Here is an 18,778-nt window from a genome sequence, read left to right as displayed (position 1 = left end):
TGGTTCTGAACCAGTGTTTCAACTATGACAGTTTATTAAAATATGAATGCTTTAGGGGCAATGAGGTCTTTCATTGGTCAAAACAACTGACTGCAGATGACACACATAGTGAAGCTTAGTTTTTGCATTTATTTATTTAGAAATAGTTTTTGCATTGTGAATTTGATTGAAAAGCTATGGGTGTATTTGTAAATGAAAATACATATTGGAAACAAGTTTAAATCAGTGACCAATTAACTGTCAATACATTCAAGACTGTTAGTAACAGGTTTGAGATTTGTTGTTTATGTTGCCAAGTTAAGCAAAAAATAGCTTGACTTGCTTTTCTTCCAAGTAACAGACAGGCAGGCGCATACCGAGCTGCTCGGTCACCCGGGGCAGCAAACCCGGGGACCCAGCGGCGGCGCATGTGCGCCGCGTTGCTGCATCTGACACACACGTCGTGTGTCATACGCAGTGGCGCATGCGCAGTGTGTACAATAGCGGCGGCGCCAGGCGGGCCCCAAACAGGCCACAGGGCACAGCGGCCTCGCCCCGCAGCCTGCTCTCATGCCGCCGAGCAGGTTTGCGAGCAGGCTGCGGGGTGAGCCCGCTCTGCTCTGGGGCCCGCCAGCTGGGCGGGGCGGGGCCAGCCAAAGTGTCACCCCCCTCTCCTGGAACCCGGTGTGGACCGCCCCCCATCCCCCTTGCTCCGCCCCTGCAGACAGGAACAACATGTATGAAAGGGTTGATAGTTCAATCTAATATGAGCTTTTATAACTATTTTAAGAAAAAAATGAAGAATAATAAATTCTATTTTACCTGCAGGGAGGCAACAATGCTGGGCATACTGTTGTAGTAGATTCTGTGGAATATGATTTCCATCTCTTACCCAGTGGTATAATCAATCCAAAAGTTACGGCTTTTATTGGTAAGTGGTATTTTTCAAAATATACTGTACCTCTACAGTACCTCTTTTTATAATTGTTATTTTATTGAATTTTTTTCAAATATAAAGCAGTAAGTGATACATAAAGGGAAAAAAGAAAACAAAATATACAACTACGTAAAGGAAAATATATATATTAATATATAAAAAATTCCCTAACCCATACATTCTTTTATAAATTTGATATTATTATCCCAATACTAATATAAATATTAATAGCCTGCTACATTTTGTATAAATTTGTTCCAAATATGCTTGTATTTATCCAAGCAGAGTCTATGTCTGTAAGCAGTCTGTTCATAGGCTGCAAGCCTTATCATATTATCAATCCACTGATTAAAGGAAACCATGTATTTATTCTTCCAGTTCATCAATATCAGCCTCTTGGCTATCATTAGAGTGCGTAAAATCCATTTTTGTTGTCCAGTTGTTAACTCCTATATCAGGGGTTGTCAACCTGGTCCCTACCGCCCACTAGTGGGCATTTCAGGATTCTAGTTGGGTGGTAGGGGGTTCTACGGCACAAGCTGTATCCTCCTTCCATTGAGCGCTGGTGGGTGCCCTCCAAAGTTGACACCCTTGCCCTCTTCCCAGTATTTTATTCAAGTTGGTACCCCTGCTTACTTGGAAGGGCAGGGTCACATCCAGAAGTGTTTAGTCTGATGATCTTGTCCAGGGATAGTCAACCTTTTTATATCTACCACCCACTAATGCATCTTTCTTGATGGTAAAATTTCGTTACTGCCCACCAGCGCTCGATGGAAGGAGGATTCAGCTTGTGCCGTAGAACCCCCTACCGCCCACCTAGAATTCTGAAACACCCACTAGTGGGCGGTAGGGACCAGGTTGACAACCCCAAAGTGTTCAAAAGAATTTGAAGGAAGTATGAGATTATTCCCACTGAACCTCTAACAGTAGGTCTCCCACACTAAAGGCTTGGTCTCTTGACCAATTGAATATCAGGGAAGGAGGATCCCGTCAGAGGATCTCTTATTAGTCCCAATGAGGAGGACACGCACACTTTGAGTATCCATACTGAGTTGTTGTTTTTTAGTCAACAGTGGGGCTACTAGATGTTTGTGTGTGTGTGATCTGATTTGAGTACAATGCATGTGTTTGCAAATATATTTGTATTCACACTTCAGATATAAACTCAAAAAAATCTTAAATGTATGCCTAAAAAAAATAGGTATAGTGACTCTCTGTTTCATTTCATTCCCTCATATCCCTCTCCCAAGACTATTTGCTAGTCATCAGTTTATTTCTGATTGGACTAATCATTTAAGGTGCACACCCCCCCCCCATCCATTGTCCTGGAAATAATTACTAAATATTATGGATAGTGAACAAAGTCAGGCTCTCGAAACACATTTCCCCCCAATGAAACAGATATCATTAGCTTGAGGATAAAGAAAATGAACTTTTTTCTGTAGTGCCCTAGTGAATAATGTTGCTATTGGCATTACCTCAATTCTCAGGTCAGCCCACCAGTATCTTTAGCTTTAAATAACAGTGCCAGTCCTTGCAAATCTACTTGTGATGCAAGGAGTAAAAGTAGAATTCTTCTTGTCTCATCTCTTGGACATTAGATATCCACATATGGGCATATCATCTGCATACCCACACATGAAAAATCCATCTTGTATTGACTCAAACTACACCATTTGTATCCAGCATGAAATGTAGGAATTAACCATTCAATTAGACCTTACACATATTGAGCTTCTCTGAGTGTCAACATGCAAAAAATTAAAAAATTAAAATCTAATCCTGAATGGTTAGGAAGCAAAAGACATTAGGGTTTTGTCTTTTGAAGTCAAAAGTGCGGCCAAACTGAGCTGATTGGAGTGCACCAGAGATTTTCCTGCAGGCAGCTCCCTCTTAATACCCTGACCAAGCCGAATTGTCCTCCCTCCACATCAGCCAATGCCTGGGGAAGGCAATCCTGTTTAGTACTGGGTTCAAAGCTTCAAAACTAGGCAAGGTGATATTGCCCAAGACATCAGCTGTAGGGCAGGTGGGTTTGGCTTGCCCAAAATGGCCTCACAAGTCAAATGGGCCAGACATTCCCACCCCTGAACAAGATACAGAGTTAGGCCCATATAATTGTGGGAATCCAGTAGAATTACCTTAGTTACCAAGTATTGGCGGTAGTATGCCAGAAAACCTAGAAACTCGTAATTCCACTGATGTGACTGCTGGCTAAACCATTATGTCTAGTTATGAGCAATAACTCCGACAATTCTCATTGGCCAATAAATATGTCCAGTCATTAATACTCCAAATTTTTAAAATTGTATCCAATGGATGCTTATTTCAGTGGAAAAGGGACGCCAGTGGCGCTGTGGTCTAAACCACTGAGCTCTTGGGCTTGCCAATCAGAAGGTTGACGGTTTGAATCTGCACGTTGGTGGTGAGCTCTTGTTGCTCTGTCGCAGCTTCTGCCAGCCTAGCAGTCTGAAAGCACACAGTGTATTAGATAAATAGGTACCACTGTGGTTGGAAGGTAAATGGTGTTTCTGTCCACTCTGGCTTCCATCATGGTGTTCCGTTGCACCTGAAGTGGTTTAGTCATGCTGGTCACATGACCCAGAAAACTGTCTGTGGACAAACACCGGCTCCCTCGGCCTGAAAAGCGAGATGAGCGCTGCACCCCATAGTTGCCTTTGACTGAACTTAACCGTCCAGGGGTCCTCTTTACCTTTAGTGGAAAGCACTAATGCTTGTATAGGGTGGGGCACATGACTCTAATCTACACCGGCCCTCTGTGTCCCTTTCCCCTGACCCCCCCCACTACCCAAATATTGGGTGCTTTCAGTGCCTTATACATGTGATTACAAAGCCACCATTGGATTGAAGCCCTAGACTTTAACTGAAAAGTAAGTAATATAAGATATATTTTAGTATTTAAATGCATTTCCTTTTTGCAAAGTCAAAACCTGGATTTTTGAGACTTTTAACTTTCTTGTATTCCTCATGGAACACTCCCTTTTCATGCTTTCCGCAGGAAATGGTGTGGTAATTCACTTGCCAGGATTGTTTGAAGAAGCAGAGAAAAATGTTAAAAAAGGAAAAGGTAAGAACAGCTTTCTAAGGTATGGTAGGGAGATGGCAAGGATTCTCTCGCATTGGTATATAGCAGAACTTGGTAATTACCAATGTGTTTTTGCTCCTGAGTTGCCAGATGGTATCCACTTGGTGCATTGAGGGGAAAAAGTAACCAATTCTCAAAGATTTATTTCTTTTGTTCATTTAATTCTATTTAACACCTTAAAGTAAGTGGTATTTACAACACTTTAAAATGCAAATACACGCTGTATATAATTTTAAAATTTTCAGTGACCAAGAATGCTGGATTAGTGTTCAGATTATCTAAATGCACCACTTGATGAAATAGAATTTAAATGGAAAAAGTAATATTAAATAAATATCTAGAGTTTTTATTGCGAGTTAGAGTGTTCATAAGCCAGTGTTTTATATAGATCATTTTTCAAGGTATTGTATGTTTGTGACAAATAGCAATGACTGAAATTTGTTTGGTTTTTCCAAGATACATTGAGTCAGTTTTGTGATATTTTATAAACTGTCTCTTCATTCAGCTGATCAAATTAGGCTGTAATCCTTTGCACACTTACTTGGGAGTAAGTACCACCAAATCAGTGGAATATACTTCTCTTTAAAAATGCATAGGATTTTGTTGTTAGCCATTAAAAGTAACTGATTTCTAAATGTGTTTTCCCCCATATTTCTTTTGTTGCTTTTCAAAGGATTGGAAGGTTGGGAAAAAAGATTAATTATATCTGACAGAGCTCATATTGGTAAGTAAAAAAATATTAAAAAATATTAAATGATTCAAAGTGTTTTTTAATCTCTAGCTCTGATTTGTTTTTCATTTGTAAATATCTAGCAGTAGAATAGGTTAGAATACAAAGTGCTGTGGGGGAATGTTCCATGCACATAGTGGGGTCTTTTGTTGTGCCCACTTCAAATGTAGACTCCCCCCTACATTATTCAACAACAACTATTGAGAGAACAGCCTTCAACACAGTAGAATACAAGTGGTTGTCAGTTCCCAAGGAGGTCTTTGGATTGCCAGCCATTTGTTTCTCCCTTTTGGTTGTGCATGAAAACCCCAATAGACAGGGTTCTAAAGCTAGCTTTCTGGTATCAAATATTGCATTGGCTATCAAAGTGGAAATCAAACTCTTAAATAAGAGGTGTTTTCTATCTAAACTGGTAATTGTTTTATAGTAAATGTGTTCTTCCACAAATGAATGTTTATGTCAAGAACTCGTCAAGATGAATGGTTGGAGGTTCATCTTATTTATTGCCTTATGTATAAATAAATGTGCACTATGTCTTCTATACTACATACTAATGCAATTTATACCAGGGGTGACCAAATGGCAACATGAGCAACATCTAGCCCAAAGTGTGTCTTTATCCGTCTACCTTTTTGGTGTCCCATCAAACAAGAAATGCAAGGGAGGAAGTATCTTGGCTTTCTCTTCTGCACATAAAATGATTTCTACTGCAAGCATCAAAGGTCTAGCAAACTCATAACAGATGAAGATGGTGGACATTTCCCCAATCTATCCAGTTAAGCTGATCAGGAGACAAGAAAACATTGTGTTACCCTTGGATTGTCCCCTCCTGTGCTGCAAAACACCAATGAATAGCATGGTTCTTAAGCAGTTTCTCAGGAACAATTCCCCCCTCCCTGCCTTAAAACACTAGCAACTGCTGTTGTATCACAGAGATTAACCAGTTTAAACAAAGATTGTTAAGCAGTGTAATCAAAGTTACCTAATATTGATAACGGCAGAGTATGTTAAAACCAGCCTTTTCACTTAAATGTTAGGAATGTGTTTCCACTTCAGATAATTGTGTGTTTATGGCCCCTTTCAACACATGTGGCCATTGACAAAGCAAGTCCACCCTTTTGGTGAATTTTTTTTTTTTTGCTGCCTTTGTCAGTCTTAGAATATTGTGCTGATTAGTGTAACCCCCCCCCCACCCGTTATTGGGATAACAAGATGCATTCTATGTATTCTATTCAGCGTCTATAACTTACGTAATATAAGAGAATTTTAAGATGCTTGGAATGTCAGTAGCCCTGGAGAAATGCAAATGTTTTTGAACAAAAATGGTTTGACTGACATCTCTTGAGTTGTAGCATACTCTAGTGCTTTTTTGCATACTTTGTTTGCCTTGACTTTTGTCTTCACAAATTGAAGTGCTTTTTCTAAAATATTATTTTACTAAACAGCTGTATTTTCTCCAGGTGCTTGTTACTTAAAGTTTATATATCTAGTGCAAATGATGATTTCCAAAATACTTTTGCATACATTAATGAGAAATAATAGCTTATTTTAGTTTGGTACTTAATGCAGGTATTAATACAACAGAGTTCATTTTGTACCCTTCAAATTCCTAGTATTTGACTTCCATCAAGCTGCTGATGGCATCCAGGAACAACAAAGACAAGAGCAAGCAGGAAAGAAGTATGTTGTGTATTGTCAAATGTCTTAATTGTAAATACTGGAAGAAATTTTGAGTGACAGGGAGCGCATTTCAGCCAGTGCACTTCCAGAATCTATTCAATAGAGTGTGCTGTTAAGGATGCTTTGCAGTAAGATTCTTTCTTAATGTTTTTGCAAGGAAGTCTGGGACACCTGTATGTTCCCACTTATTTGTATGTACTTTAAGACATGTGATTCAAGGATTCAAAGGTAGTTAGTTTGTTTTCAACCCAAAGGGCGCAACAAAATTCTCTTCAACTTTATAATACACTTAAGACGTAAGTTTTGTTCTTAAATTGTAAGCCTCAATACCTTTTCAGTTCACTTGGATATATTTTTTGCAGAACATATTTTAAATTCCATGTAGCATACCCGTAAAACTGTTGCTCTTTATCACTGATGTAAATCTTGTTCTTCAGCAGGAATGGGAAATGTATCTGAATCTCTGGGATCATGTTACAGCATAATGAGTACAGAACATTTTGGGTGTCTTCCAGAGATTCAAGGCTCTTAAGCTCTGTTACCTAATGTGTGTAATGGTGATGTCATGTGATAAAGTTATGATGAATGAATTAAGGTCAGAACTAGGAAAATACTAGTGTGTGTGCTTTCTATTTTTCCACCCCACACTGATCCAATGAAATGATAGTGGTATGATACTGAATGATTGGGAAACCTTCACACCCTCTGTGAAAATTGAAAAGTCATATCTGGGTTTTAGCACGTTTAATTCCTTTGTACATTCAGAATTAGATTGGTCATGGGCAAAAGAGGAAATATTCTTGGCCAGGATCCTGTCAGTCTGTCCTGGGGTGGGACTTATTTGCATGTCATTTGTTGAATTATGTATCCTTCCTCAATAATGGTGACGGTGCTAAATCAGTAGATCTAAGGGTATCCCCTCCCTTCTTGATATATTCCTAGGCACTTGCTTGTAGTTTAGTCGTGTCCGACTCTTCGTGACCCCATGGACCAGAGCATGCCAGGCTAGGCACTAGTACAATATAAATATGTTTATTTCATTTCTATCCATGCACTTAGTATTTTTTAAATTGCACAGCGGATTGTTTTTAAAAAGGCGAGAATCAAACTTCACATACTGCCTTTTGTGAATATGGATGGAATGGGGAAGTCTTGAACTATTGATCATGTCTTCTTAAAATAAATCCAAATAGCACAAACCTGACTTCTGCATTACCTCAAGAGTTCTGTGGTTGTCGTTGATACTTAGGAATAGTATAGCGAATGGACTCTGGAAGTCAAGGTTGTTGCTCTACTTTGACAGGGAATGGACCTGCTGCATTAATGATAGTGTCTCTTTTACTGATTTTTTTCTCCTTTTGTGAAAAAGTTGGTTGTGCTGTTAACATTTTCCAGAACTTGGCCTGTCTGTATTGTAAATTTGCATATTTGAAGTTTTGCTAGTATCACAGAATGTGATATAGACAAAACAAAATCTGACTGGGTCATTGTATGAGACTCGTAACAGGCTGTGCCTACATTCTTCTCCACTCCTCTTTTCTTCTGTGATTTGTTTACTCTTAAAATTGCAAATCTCAACCTGTCCTACTTCTTGATTGATGCCATTGGCCTGTTTTGCAAACAGTGCCTAACCATTGTTTATTAAACCTTAACTTAGTGTTGTGTGAACCTCCCCAATAGCTTAGCTATGTTCACGGCCATCAAATCACGATCTGTAATCATTATTTATTGATGGCTTATGAACCTTGATTTAAATTATGGCTTGCTGTTACATATGAACCCAGAACCCTTCTTAACAATGGTGTATTTGCTCATCCCACCCCAGATTTTCACCAGACTACTAAAGGTTTGAGGCAAAAGCAGCTGGAAAACAAAACAAAAATTTGGGAAATATTCCATGGTTTGTTTGATTGTCTGTGGGACAACTTGTAGTTTGTTAAACCAATTGTTGGAGTTGTCTTAAGACCTCTTGCTATGGTTCAGGCAACACAGTTCTAAGACAGGCTTTACAGTTAGGCATCCAAGATCCTTGATTCATATGTTGCCCAGGAATAGGTTTCCTCAATTCTATGGGATTTTTTAATTGAAGATTGGTGCAGAGCAGTTTTATAGCCTTTGGGTGGAGATAGGCAAACGGTTTATCATGTGCAATAGCCATGCTGAGAAGAAAAGTATAGTCAGGTCATATAACAGCAAATATTGAGCTCCTTACTATAAATAACCGTGGTCTAAAAGCATAAACTATTCTGACCACATTGAATGATAGTGTTGGTATTGTGTAGTCTCGGATCTCAGCTGTGTTCCACCATGTTTGAGATATACCCTGTATGCTGCTTTACTTTTAAATAACCTCTTCACTCTTGGCATGCTAAGATTCACACCACTACAATCTCTGTTAAGAAAACTCATTGAGATTTGCACAGAAGAAATGCATATGAAATGCATACAAACAATGTGATATGTTTGTTCATCCTTTAAGGTAAATACTAAATAATGTTTAGACTGTAGCTTTTTAAGTATTTTGTATATCAGTATTACAAATAACACTTCTGAGGATGTTTTGTACCACCTGCCAGGATTCTGTTTCTTCTTAATCTTCCCTCTTCTCCTGGGTGCCCACTGGGGGAAATGTTTGACCTCAGTGAATGATAAATCTAAACTACCAAGTATGTACAACAGACTTCCAGAGTAATTATATTTTTTAGAAACTTAACAACAACCTAGTTGAATTGATAGTCACAGATTGTGTAGTATGTGTATGTTTTTTATTTTTGTGTTTTAAAGCTTGGGAACTACAAAAAAGGGAATTGGTCCAGTGTATTCTTCTAAAGCAGCTCGAAGTGGGCTCAGAATGTGTGATCTAGTTTCTGACTTCAATGAATTTTCAGAAAGGTAACCACTTCTCTAGAGTAATGTAAATATTTCAAATAAATTTATTACTAGGGCTTGTATATTCTGATTTTCATATTCTAAAAAAATCCCTTATTGGATCTCTCATTTGTGAGTCTGTTTTTGTTTTCACATATGTTAAGTTAAAATTTTAATCAAGGTTCTTTTTTAAAATGTTGCAAGCATAATTTATTTGTACTTTTTGTACTTTTAGATTCAAAGTGTTGGCCAACCAGTACAAGTCTGTTTACCCTACCTTAGAGATAGACATTGAAGGAGAATTGAAAAGACTGAAGGTAAACTATAGAGGAGTTGTGAATTATTTGCCATAATTGATATATATACAGATAGATTTATCTTTGTATGTTTCTTCTGATAAAAATATAAAGAAACACTGCTTCTGACACGTGGCTTTAACTAGCAAATTGCCTGCATTAGGGTTATCATAAGTCAGAAACAAATGGCCCAGTAGCTTTATCACAATGGTCAGTTATTTACTAAATTAAACCTGTTTGCTGAATCTTACATTTCATGTAGAAAAGGAATCCTGTGGTCTTTTTATCTTTTAGAAGCTCATATTCTACACTGATGTGACAATTCTGCTGAGACTTAGTGTATAGCTTGGTAAAGGTTTGTGCCCTACATCAGAAAATCATTGGTTAAAACCTTTTTGCATACATTCATTCTTGGTATTGGGGAAATATATGGATCAAAACACATTTTCTCTTTCTTATAGTATTGGAACTCAGGGTCACCCATTGAACCTTGACATGACCCCAACCCTGAACATTACAGTAACATATGCCTGTTCAGCAATACAGACAATGCATAAGGCAGAAGCTGATTGAGATGTAATGGAGTGCTAAACTTCATGCCAGAGGACTAGACCTGTTCTTCAAAAAGTAGGCAGAACTTAGGAGGGATAGTCTGGCCCAAGGGAAATGGATAAAAGGCATACTTTAGTCATATTCAGTTGTTAGTTTCCCTGACACATGAGCAAAAACGAGGCAGGTGTGCTACCTGTTACCCCTGTTGCCCCATCATGCCTGCCCTTGCTATTCTCCAGTCATTGCAGCAGGGAGGCTGTCATACTTATGCAGCCTCCCTGTGAGGTTTAGAATTCTGCTTATGTGCCTGTAGGGCTCTCAATTTCACAAGGGAACTACTAAGTTCAGCAGGTGCCCTGCTGCAGATATTTGCACTTCAGCGCATGGAGGGTAATAGTAGTGACCAATACGGTGAAGTGACGGGCACATTCATTTCTACTCTTCCTCTTACTGCATGAGAGGTACACTGACTAAAGTGGATTTGTAACAGTTGCTTTGAACTTCCAAGGTCATGCAACTTCTGCCTTTATCGGGTGTTTTCCTCAGAAGCATTCACCTTGCTCTACTGACTCTTGTTCACAGACAACATGAAAAAGTAGTTCTTCACGCAGTGCATAGCTCAGTTGAAGATTTTGCTGTTGCAAGATGTAGCAGTGACAGTGGCAGACAAATTTTGTGGAGCATAGGTCTACCAATGATATTAGCTGTAGTAGCTAAATGGACACTCAAAATTCACAAATAGTGTATCCCTAAATAGTGCTCGCAGGGGGGACAAAGAGGGGAAGACTTTTTCTTCCTGCTCTCTTTGTGAGCTTTCTGCAGATATTTGGCAAATGTTAGAAACAAGATGGTGGATTAGTTAGGCTCTTGGTCTGATCCAGCAGGACTCTTAATAATTTTAACTTAAGAAAGAACTAATGAATGGCATATATATGCTTTGTTCTTATGCACATTCTCCTTGACACAAATAATAGCTTATAGTTGACATGGCTAACAAATAGCAAATGACGCTTTTATTTTAATACAAGACTAGGGCTTACTGATCAGAAGGTCAGCGGTTCGAATCCCCGTGATGGGATGAGCTCCCATTGCTCGGTCCCAGCTCCTGCCCACCTAGCAGTTCGAAAGCACGTCATAGTGCAAGTAGATAAATAGGTACTGCTCCGGCGGGAAGGTAAACGTCGTTTCTGTGCACTGCTCTGGTTTGCCAGAAGCGGCTTTGTCATGCCGGCCACATGACCAGGAAGTTATATGCCGGCTCCCTTGGCCAGTAACGCGAGATGAGCGCCGCAACCCCAGAGTCGGACACGACTGGACCTAATGGTCAGGGGTCCCTTTACCTTTACCTAGAATAATTATTTGCCTGCCTATTTAATACAGTGTCTACAGTGTGTTTTGAAGATTGTAGTTTACTACACTCTAATCTCTAGGACATATTTGTTTGTCTTAGGGTTACACTGAAAGGCTCAAACCAATGGTGAGAGATGGTGTATACTTTATGTATGAAGCTTTACATGGCCCACCAAAGAAAATTTTAGTAGAGGGTGCAAATGCAGCACTACTGGACATTGATTTTGGTATGTATAAAGTCTTTTTTATCAGTCACAATGTGTGAGGTACTTGTCACATGCGTATTTGAAGGATTGTACAGAATACAGCTGTTTAAGACTGGTTACATTTTAGTCGTTCTTGTACATTGAATGTTCATTGTACATCTTGGCATTGAAACTATACCGCTATTTTTAAGGATGTGTTTTCATTTTAAATAACAACCAGTGTTACTTGCTATTCAATTACCTTTCAGTAGAAAGATGCAATGATAATCTTTTATATAATTGTGCTGCTCTTAGTTCATTCCTATCTTCTCTTCCTTGCCCTTCTGAAACAGGAACTTACCCATTCGTGACCTCATCAAATTGTACCGTGGGAGGTGTTTGCACTGGCTTGGGTATGCCACCACAGAACGTTGGTGAAGTATATGGAGTTGTGAAAGCATACACAACTAGAGTTGGAATTGGTGCCTTTCCCACAGAACAAGATAATGTAAGTATAGCATTAACATTAATGTGAGTTATTGGAGCAAAGTAAATGAATGTACAGTTCTCAGAAATATTATTTACCACAGTGGTCTTCCAACTCTTTCACACCTGGGACCCACCTTTAATCCAATATGCATTTGGGGACCCATATCCTTTTTTTACCATATATTTGTATGGTGGTAGTGCTTTTGTTATGACCCACCTCAGAACAGGTCGTGATCCTGTAGTGGCTCCTGACCATCAGTTGAAGACCAATGATTTAAGGTATGCATGGCTGTACTCTCCCAGGCATCAGATTCTGTATACCACATACCTTAAAGTGCTGCTGCTTTCTGTCTGAAATGTAAGTTTCTCAGTCCACAGATCTGCTGCCTGGGTGTTTATATGTGCTTTAAAAAAGTTTTTAACTACTGCTTATTCCTCAGTCCTGCAGAGCCTATATTTCTGTCGGAGAGCAAGCTGAATTCTGTTCTTGCTCATGAATCAGCAGCAGAATTGTTAACTAAGTTCCAGTTGCAGAATCTCTATTACTAGTGACGATGCACGTGAACCAGTTTGCCTTTTTGATTCCAAGCTGAATTAACAGGACTAGCAATTTAAGATTGCCAAGGATTTCAGAGCTTCACAAACAATAACTGAGCTACAACACTCCTGTGAGGTAGCAGGTAGGCATTATACAATGGAATCAACATGGAGTGTTGAGAAAATGGCCTGCTCAATGGTATTTTCACATTGATACCTGGCATTAAAGGTGGCTCCTGTACTTGTATCTTCATCCTTGTTAAAAGTTTTGTGCACTATGTGGGGTTGGAAATGTAAAGTATATTTTGTTTTCTGTTGTCAGTAAATTGTGTTTAGATAGAAATGAACAGTATTACTCCAGTGTATAACATGACTATATTCTGTTTCTTAGAAAATTGGAGAATTACTGCAGACACGTGGGAAAGAGGTTGGTGTGACCACAGGTCGGAAAAGAAGATGTGGCTGGCTGGATCTTGTGTTGCTTAAATATGCTCACATGATCAATGGATTTACTGCGTGAGTAGTTTGTAGTGGTAGCAAGTGCACCGTAATAGTGTATATTACTTTTAGAAACAATACAAAGTAATGGTAATGAAACTAACACCCTTCAAGTAAAGAACAATGTTTTGAAGACTCACTGTGGAAGACAAAATGGTTTTTAAAGTCACAGTACTGATGTAATAATTATTATCATTATTTATACATACATACATACATACATACATACATACATACCTGGCCCATCTGGCTGGGTTTTCCCAGCCACTCTGGGTGGCTTCCAACAAAATATTAAAATACAATAGTGTGTCAAACATTAAAAGCTTCCTTAAACAGGGCTGCCTTCAGATGTCTTCTAAAAGTCTGGTAATTGTTTTTCTCTTTGACATGTAAGACTTGCCAGCTGCCATGCTAATAACTATGATACCCCTTCTGGAAAAAAGTTATCTGATGTTAGATGTTCTCTCTCTCTCTCGCTCTCTCGCTCTCTCTCTCTCTCTGGCTTTTATTCTGGAATTCCAGGGTTTTCCCAGGTTACTTTTTTCAGTTTATATTTTTAAGGGAAGATGTAAAGGTGGGGTGTCATATACACATGGGTGAGCTTGGCTTCAAAAACTTAGCAACCATGTCAGCTGTAGTGATTTATATCTTTGTTTAAAAATAAATAAATTTACTTCTTAAGATTATAGTTTGTATTTGTCTATACCTAACTAACACATCAATATTTTTTTAAAAAAACAGATTGGCTCTTACCAAATTGGATATTTTGGATGTATTTCCAGAAATTAAAGTTGGCGTTGCTTACAGAATAAATGATAAAATCATACCTCATTTTCCAGGTGAGTGTGTGTGTCCATACTATAAGTTTTCCAGTAGTGTATTTAGTGCTAGATGTATCCCCTCACTATAGTGCAGGTTCACGACTGTTGTTTTTATTGTTGCTTCTGTTATAAGTTATTCTGTTATACAAGGCAACTTGCAGTATGTAAAATTTGATTTGTACAAAATTACATGAAATATTAAAACACAGTAAATAAATACTTAAAATAACAGAATCATAAAATAGTAGAGTTTGAAAAGACCTAGAGGGTTATCTAGTCCAAACCCCTGCAGTGCAGGAGTCCTTTGCCCAATGTGGGATTAGAACCCATGACCCTGAGATTAACAGTCTCATGCTGTACCAACTGATCATACATTACTCCTCAGAAGAGTAGTCAGAGTAGAATTCAACATTGCACTCTTTCAGTCGTTCTGTCTGTGCAAGCATGGCAGATTGCCAAATGGAACAATCCTCTCTCTCTCTCCCCCTCCCTCTTCTGTGGGATCTTCTGACACACACACCCCGAGCCAATTTTGGGGAGCACAGAGGAGAAACCATGTTGGACAAGCTGATATCATGGTACAAGGCTTCCATTGATGGAACTGGTTAGATGAATCCCCAAAACTCCACTGACGCCAAACAGAATGAGCATGATAATCATAAAATTAACTAATGAAAAAAATGCTCTAACAATTGCACCTGAGGTATTAGAAGAAGAAGAAGAGTTTGGATTTGATATCCCGCTTTATCACTAACCGAAGGAGTCTCAAAGCAGCTAACATTCTCCTTTTCCTTCCTCCCCCACAACAAACACTCTGTGAGGTGAGTGAGGCTGAGAGACTTCAGAGAAATGTGACTAGCCCAAGGTCACCCAGCAGCTGCATGTGGAGGAGCGGAGACACAAACCCGGTTCCCCAGATTACGAGTCTACCACTCTTAACCACTACACCACACTGGCGCTCTCTTTAATTGCTCTAATTAGCAATTCAATGTCCAGGAGAATACTTTGCCTGGTTCCTAAAATATGTTAATATAAGTACCAAGGGAGGCTCTTTGGAAGAGCACTCTATAGTTAGTTGCCCTTAATTCCCCCATAGCAGAGTGGGGAAAATCTGACCTCCAAGCTTAGATTTTGACTGCCAAACCCCCTTATTTGGCTCCTGACACTATTTTTTTTTTTAATCAAACCCACCTCACCTACACCTGACATCATATGTGGTATCGGGTGTTAAGACAGGTAGAGATACAGCTGCATTGCCTACTTGTACAGCCGATACCTGGATAAAGCAGGATTAAAATTTTGTTGAACTCCATGGGGAGTTTCCCTCCCCATGGACCAACTTTGACAGGTTCACCAAAAAGTTCATCATCCCTGCTTTACAGGGAATCTGTCATTTCCCTCACAGTAGTTGACTTCCTTTCCCTATATTTCACATATGCAAAGGATTTTGTTATGGCTGTTAAGTTGGTTACTGAGCTGTTTTGGACAGCCATACTTTTGTTTCTTCATCTTTTATTCCTTTGCGTGACTTGAGGTTGCAAAATTTGCTTATCTGAATAATTAAACAAGTCTGATATTATTGGCAACAGTAAAATTATCTGTTACACTGCTGTTTTTTTGTTTTTATAAAGCAAACCAAGAAGTCTTAAATAAAGTAGAGGTTCAGTATGAGACCCTCCCAGGATGGAACACAGACATATCAAATGCAAGGACTTTTGATGAACTGCCTGTAAATGCACAAAACTATGTTCGATTTATAGAAATGGAACTAGGAATTCCTGGTAAGCAAAGCAGTTTTTTAAAAAAAGGTTTTCAGGGATCTATTAGAAGCAGAAGTACTTCTAAGGAAATGCTTTGTCATTGAGAGTATTATTCATCACTATGTTTGTAACTGCTGGTTTGTAGACTTGGGTCCGTAACGTGAAGCATCATAATTGGTAAAGTTGCTCTGAATGTCTGTATACTGCTTCACAGTAGTTCATACCGGTAATTTGTGTAGGTAGCTATTTCTAGAACTAGTCATTCCTATAGAGTCACACTCAGTGAAAGAGATAAATCAAGGAATCTGAGGTCTTGGCTTTCAAGCTAGTGACTAGTACGGATAACATTTCTGTTTCATTGTAAACCTGTTCACTTGTTTCTAGATCACTTCATGGTCTTGAGTCCTGAAAATGACATTGTTTTAACTTGAGACATTAATTTAAATAGATTTGGAAGAGCCTTTCAAATCACCTTGAGTAACTAGAGAATACAATTCTGTAATTGCTGCTGCTGTTCTCTAATCAAAGTATTATTTTCTAGTTGTATGTGTTAGATTATGTCCATACTTTGCTAATTTTTTACTTGTGGTATTTCTGATATTTCGTACTCTGCATTCTCGTTAGATGCCATTGTTAAAAATGAAAAATATAAATATTAAAAAGGGAATGTTTTAGTGAAACGTACTGAGATTTTGTACATTATATCTTGAAAAAAAATGCCAGTTACTGATTTGAGTGAAATTAGTAATCAATTCTGAAATGCTTTTCAAAATTGCTTGAAAAGCTTTGGCCTTGGGGGAAAAGAACTACTGACACCAGGTAAATAACATTAAAGAGCAGGATATCACAGTTAGCTTTAAGTAAATGCATGACTATTGAAAAACAATTATTTTGGTAAGTCTTTGAAAGTATCCGTAGAATACAGTTCTGTATGCACTTACCCTGGGAGTAAAACTTTTTTGAGTAGACAAGTGTAGGATTTGCACTAGTATCCTAAGTCATCTGTTCCTTCAAAGTATCATGCAAAATATATTTTTCTTTCTGCAGTTAAATGGATTGGAGTAGGAAAATCCAGGGAGTCGATGATTCAGCTCTTCTAAAGATACTAGATAAATGGAAGAAAAGAAAGCACACTCCACAAAGAGACTGTCCATTCTTATATCTATTATTCTTAACCTAAGCAGCAATGATTTTTGGAAGTTGGACCTTGTATTTAAGAGCTAAAGATGGTCTGGACAAACAATTGTTACTGCTGTAAAAGACTTGGGCAACTATCAGTATCACTTCACAAATTCCAGTGCATTTGTCACTATTGCCACCATTTATCAAGGTGCCACCAGATTTTTTTCCCTTCAGATGATTGTCCCAACACTATCTTTCTAAATCAAAGGTTGTGCTTTACTTTCATGACCATGTGTCTTTATTGTCTCTGCTTTTGGTGGTGTTACTTCCTGAAATTTTAGATGCTTAAATAATTAATGCAGTTTTGCACAGAGTTTTACATCCTTATTTGTACTCCTAAAGCTGTTATTATCTGTATGGATGCTATAGTAGTGTGTGATTAAAGAGAGGGATGGTTTTATAATGATGAAGAAAACACTTTTTTGTTACAGGTTTTTATTAAAACTATTATGAAATGATAGTTTGGAAGGGATGTTTAATATGTAAACAGTGCAACAACTTAAATTATGAATTAAGATACTGAAAACATATTGTAGGTGTATTATACCCACTACTGAAAGGAGTTCATTAATACATTTTTAGCTGTTATGATACTTCCTCGTTTCAGCTTTTCTTCATTCTGCCCAATGATCCATCAGTTCATTAGCCTAGTGCCAAATCCATCAAGTGTCAAATATTTAGAGGATTATCGGAAATTGGATGCATAGTCTGGTCCTTGAATGTAGACACAGGAGCTATTTGCAGTCCTGTTAGGGACACATTGGGCTACCTAGGTAAATAAATACTGAAGCCAATACTTTACTGTAAATAGATTTTTTAAAATCATCTTGGCAAATACCCTAAGATAACAGGATGTACAAATCATGTTTGTTGCTTTGTGTTTTGTGGCTTTTGTTTTGTTTTTGCAGAAGCCTTTTCTTTTGATTCCATTGCATGTCTGCTATGTCAGTTATTTTATCCCACAGTTACCTGTGTTAACAATGTGTAAGTATTTTCAATCTCTATTATATGCTGTAACATTCTCAACATCATTCATCAGCTTTATAAGGTGAACAATGGTGGCTTTCTAACTTTTATGCTGAAATCCTTCCATACCTTTCTTCTTTTCATTGTTATTTTAAGAGTTACTGTAAGAGAGGTAAGCCAAAACAGTACACAGAACTAAATTTTTAGAGACCTCCCCCCATCTGATTTGTGGGGGCAGATTTAGAAATCCAGATAGCAATGCAGAAATTACAAATCTCTGTAAATCTCATTAGCTTGAATTGTGAAACCAAAATGGCTGTAACTTTGTTTTCTCACAGTCTTACCTGTTTTTCTGAGACTGTTTTGAGCAACAGATCAGTACAAATCTGTTTGGGACAACCAAGCCCTCTCTGTAGGGATTTGTAGCTGCTTCAGCCTGATCTGGATAGGGCACAAATCAGCCTGAATAGGTCCAATCCGATTCAGAGTTCAGCCAGATCTGGTGTACAATTCTACTACCAGTAAATATGTGAGCTGCTTTTACGTTTTTATTAACTGGCATTTTGTATAAGATAACTGTTGCTAGTTGATGTTGACATACTAGCACTAATTACAATGACCGCCCCCTGCCTTTAAAGGAAATTTATTTTGAAATCATATAGGCAACAAAAATACAATGCAACCAGATCACTAAAGGGAAAGGAAACTGATTACAGGCTTTAGTGTAGCTTCACTAAGCTTGTGGGACAGTAAAAGTCAAATAGCCTAAGGAGAATCTCATTAACTATTGAATGAGTTTGAATGTGTATGCTGAATCATAATCAGGACAAATTCTGATTAGA

At 38.3% G+C, this 18,778-nt stretch overlaps 1 protein-coding gene across 2 annotated transcripts in view; it reads left to right on the top strand.

Moving 5' to 3' along the window:
* Nucleotides 1-17,430, top strand: part of ADSS2 (adenylosuccinate synthase 2) — a 32,205-nt gene extending 14,775 nt beyond the window's left edge. The window contains exons 2-13 of one of the 2 annotated variants that reach the window (XM_033144382.1): nt 808-910; nt 3,936-4,004; nt 4,696-4,746; nt 6,366-6,432; nt 9,217-9,324; nt 9,536-9,617; nt 11,599-11,725; nt 12,037-12,191; nt 13,101-13,225; nt 13,949-14,046; nt 15,660-15,809; nt 16,836-17,430. In XM_033144382.1, the coding sequence (XP_033000273.1) occupies nt 808-910; nt 3,936-4,004; nt 4,696-4,746; nt 6,366-6,432; nt 9,217-9,324; nt 9,536-9,617; nt 11,599-11,725; nt 12,037-12,191; nt 13,101-13,225; nt 13,949-14,046; nt 15,660-15,809; nt 16,836-16,888 (1,188 nt within the window). In that variant the 3' untranslated portion in view covers nt 16,889-17,430. The remainder of the gene's footprint in view (nt 1-807; nt 911-3,935; nt 4,005-4,695; nt 4,747-6,365; nt 6,433-9,216; nt 9,325-9,535; nt 9,618-11,598; nt 11,726-12,036; nt 12,192-13,100; nt 13,226-13,948; nt 14,047-15,659; nt 15,810-16,835) is intronic. The other variant, XM_033144383.1, reaches the window with a different exon arrangement.
* Nucleotides 17,431-18,778: the final 1,348 nt, after the last annotated feature.

The sequence above is a fragment of the Lacerta agilis genome, chromosome 3 (assembly GCF_009819535.1).
Source record: "Lacerta agilis isolate rLacAgi1 chromosome 3, rLacAgi1.pri, whole genome shotgun sequence".
NCBI lineage: Eukaryota > Metazoa > Chordata > Lepidosauria > Squamata > Lacertidae > Lacerta > Lacerta agilis.
The sequence above is the reverse complement of the archived record's forward strand: the minus strand, read 5'-3'. Positions and strand labels throughout refer to the sequence as shown.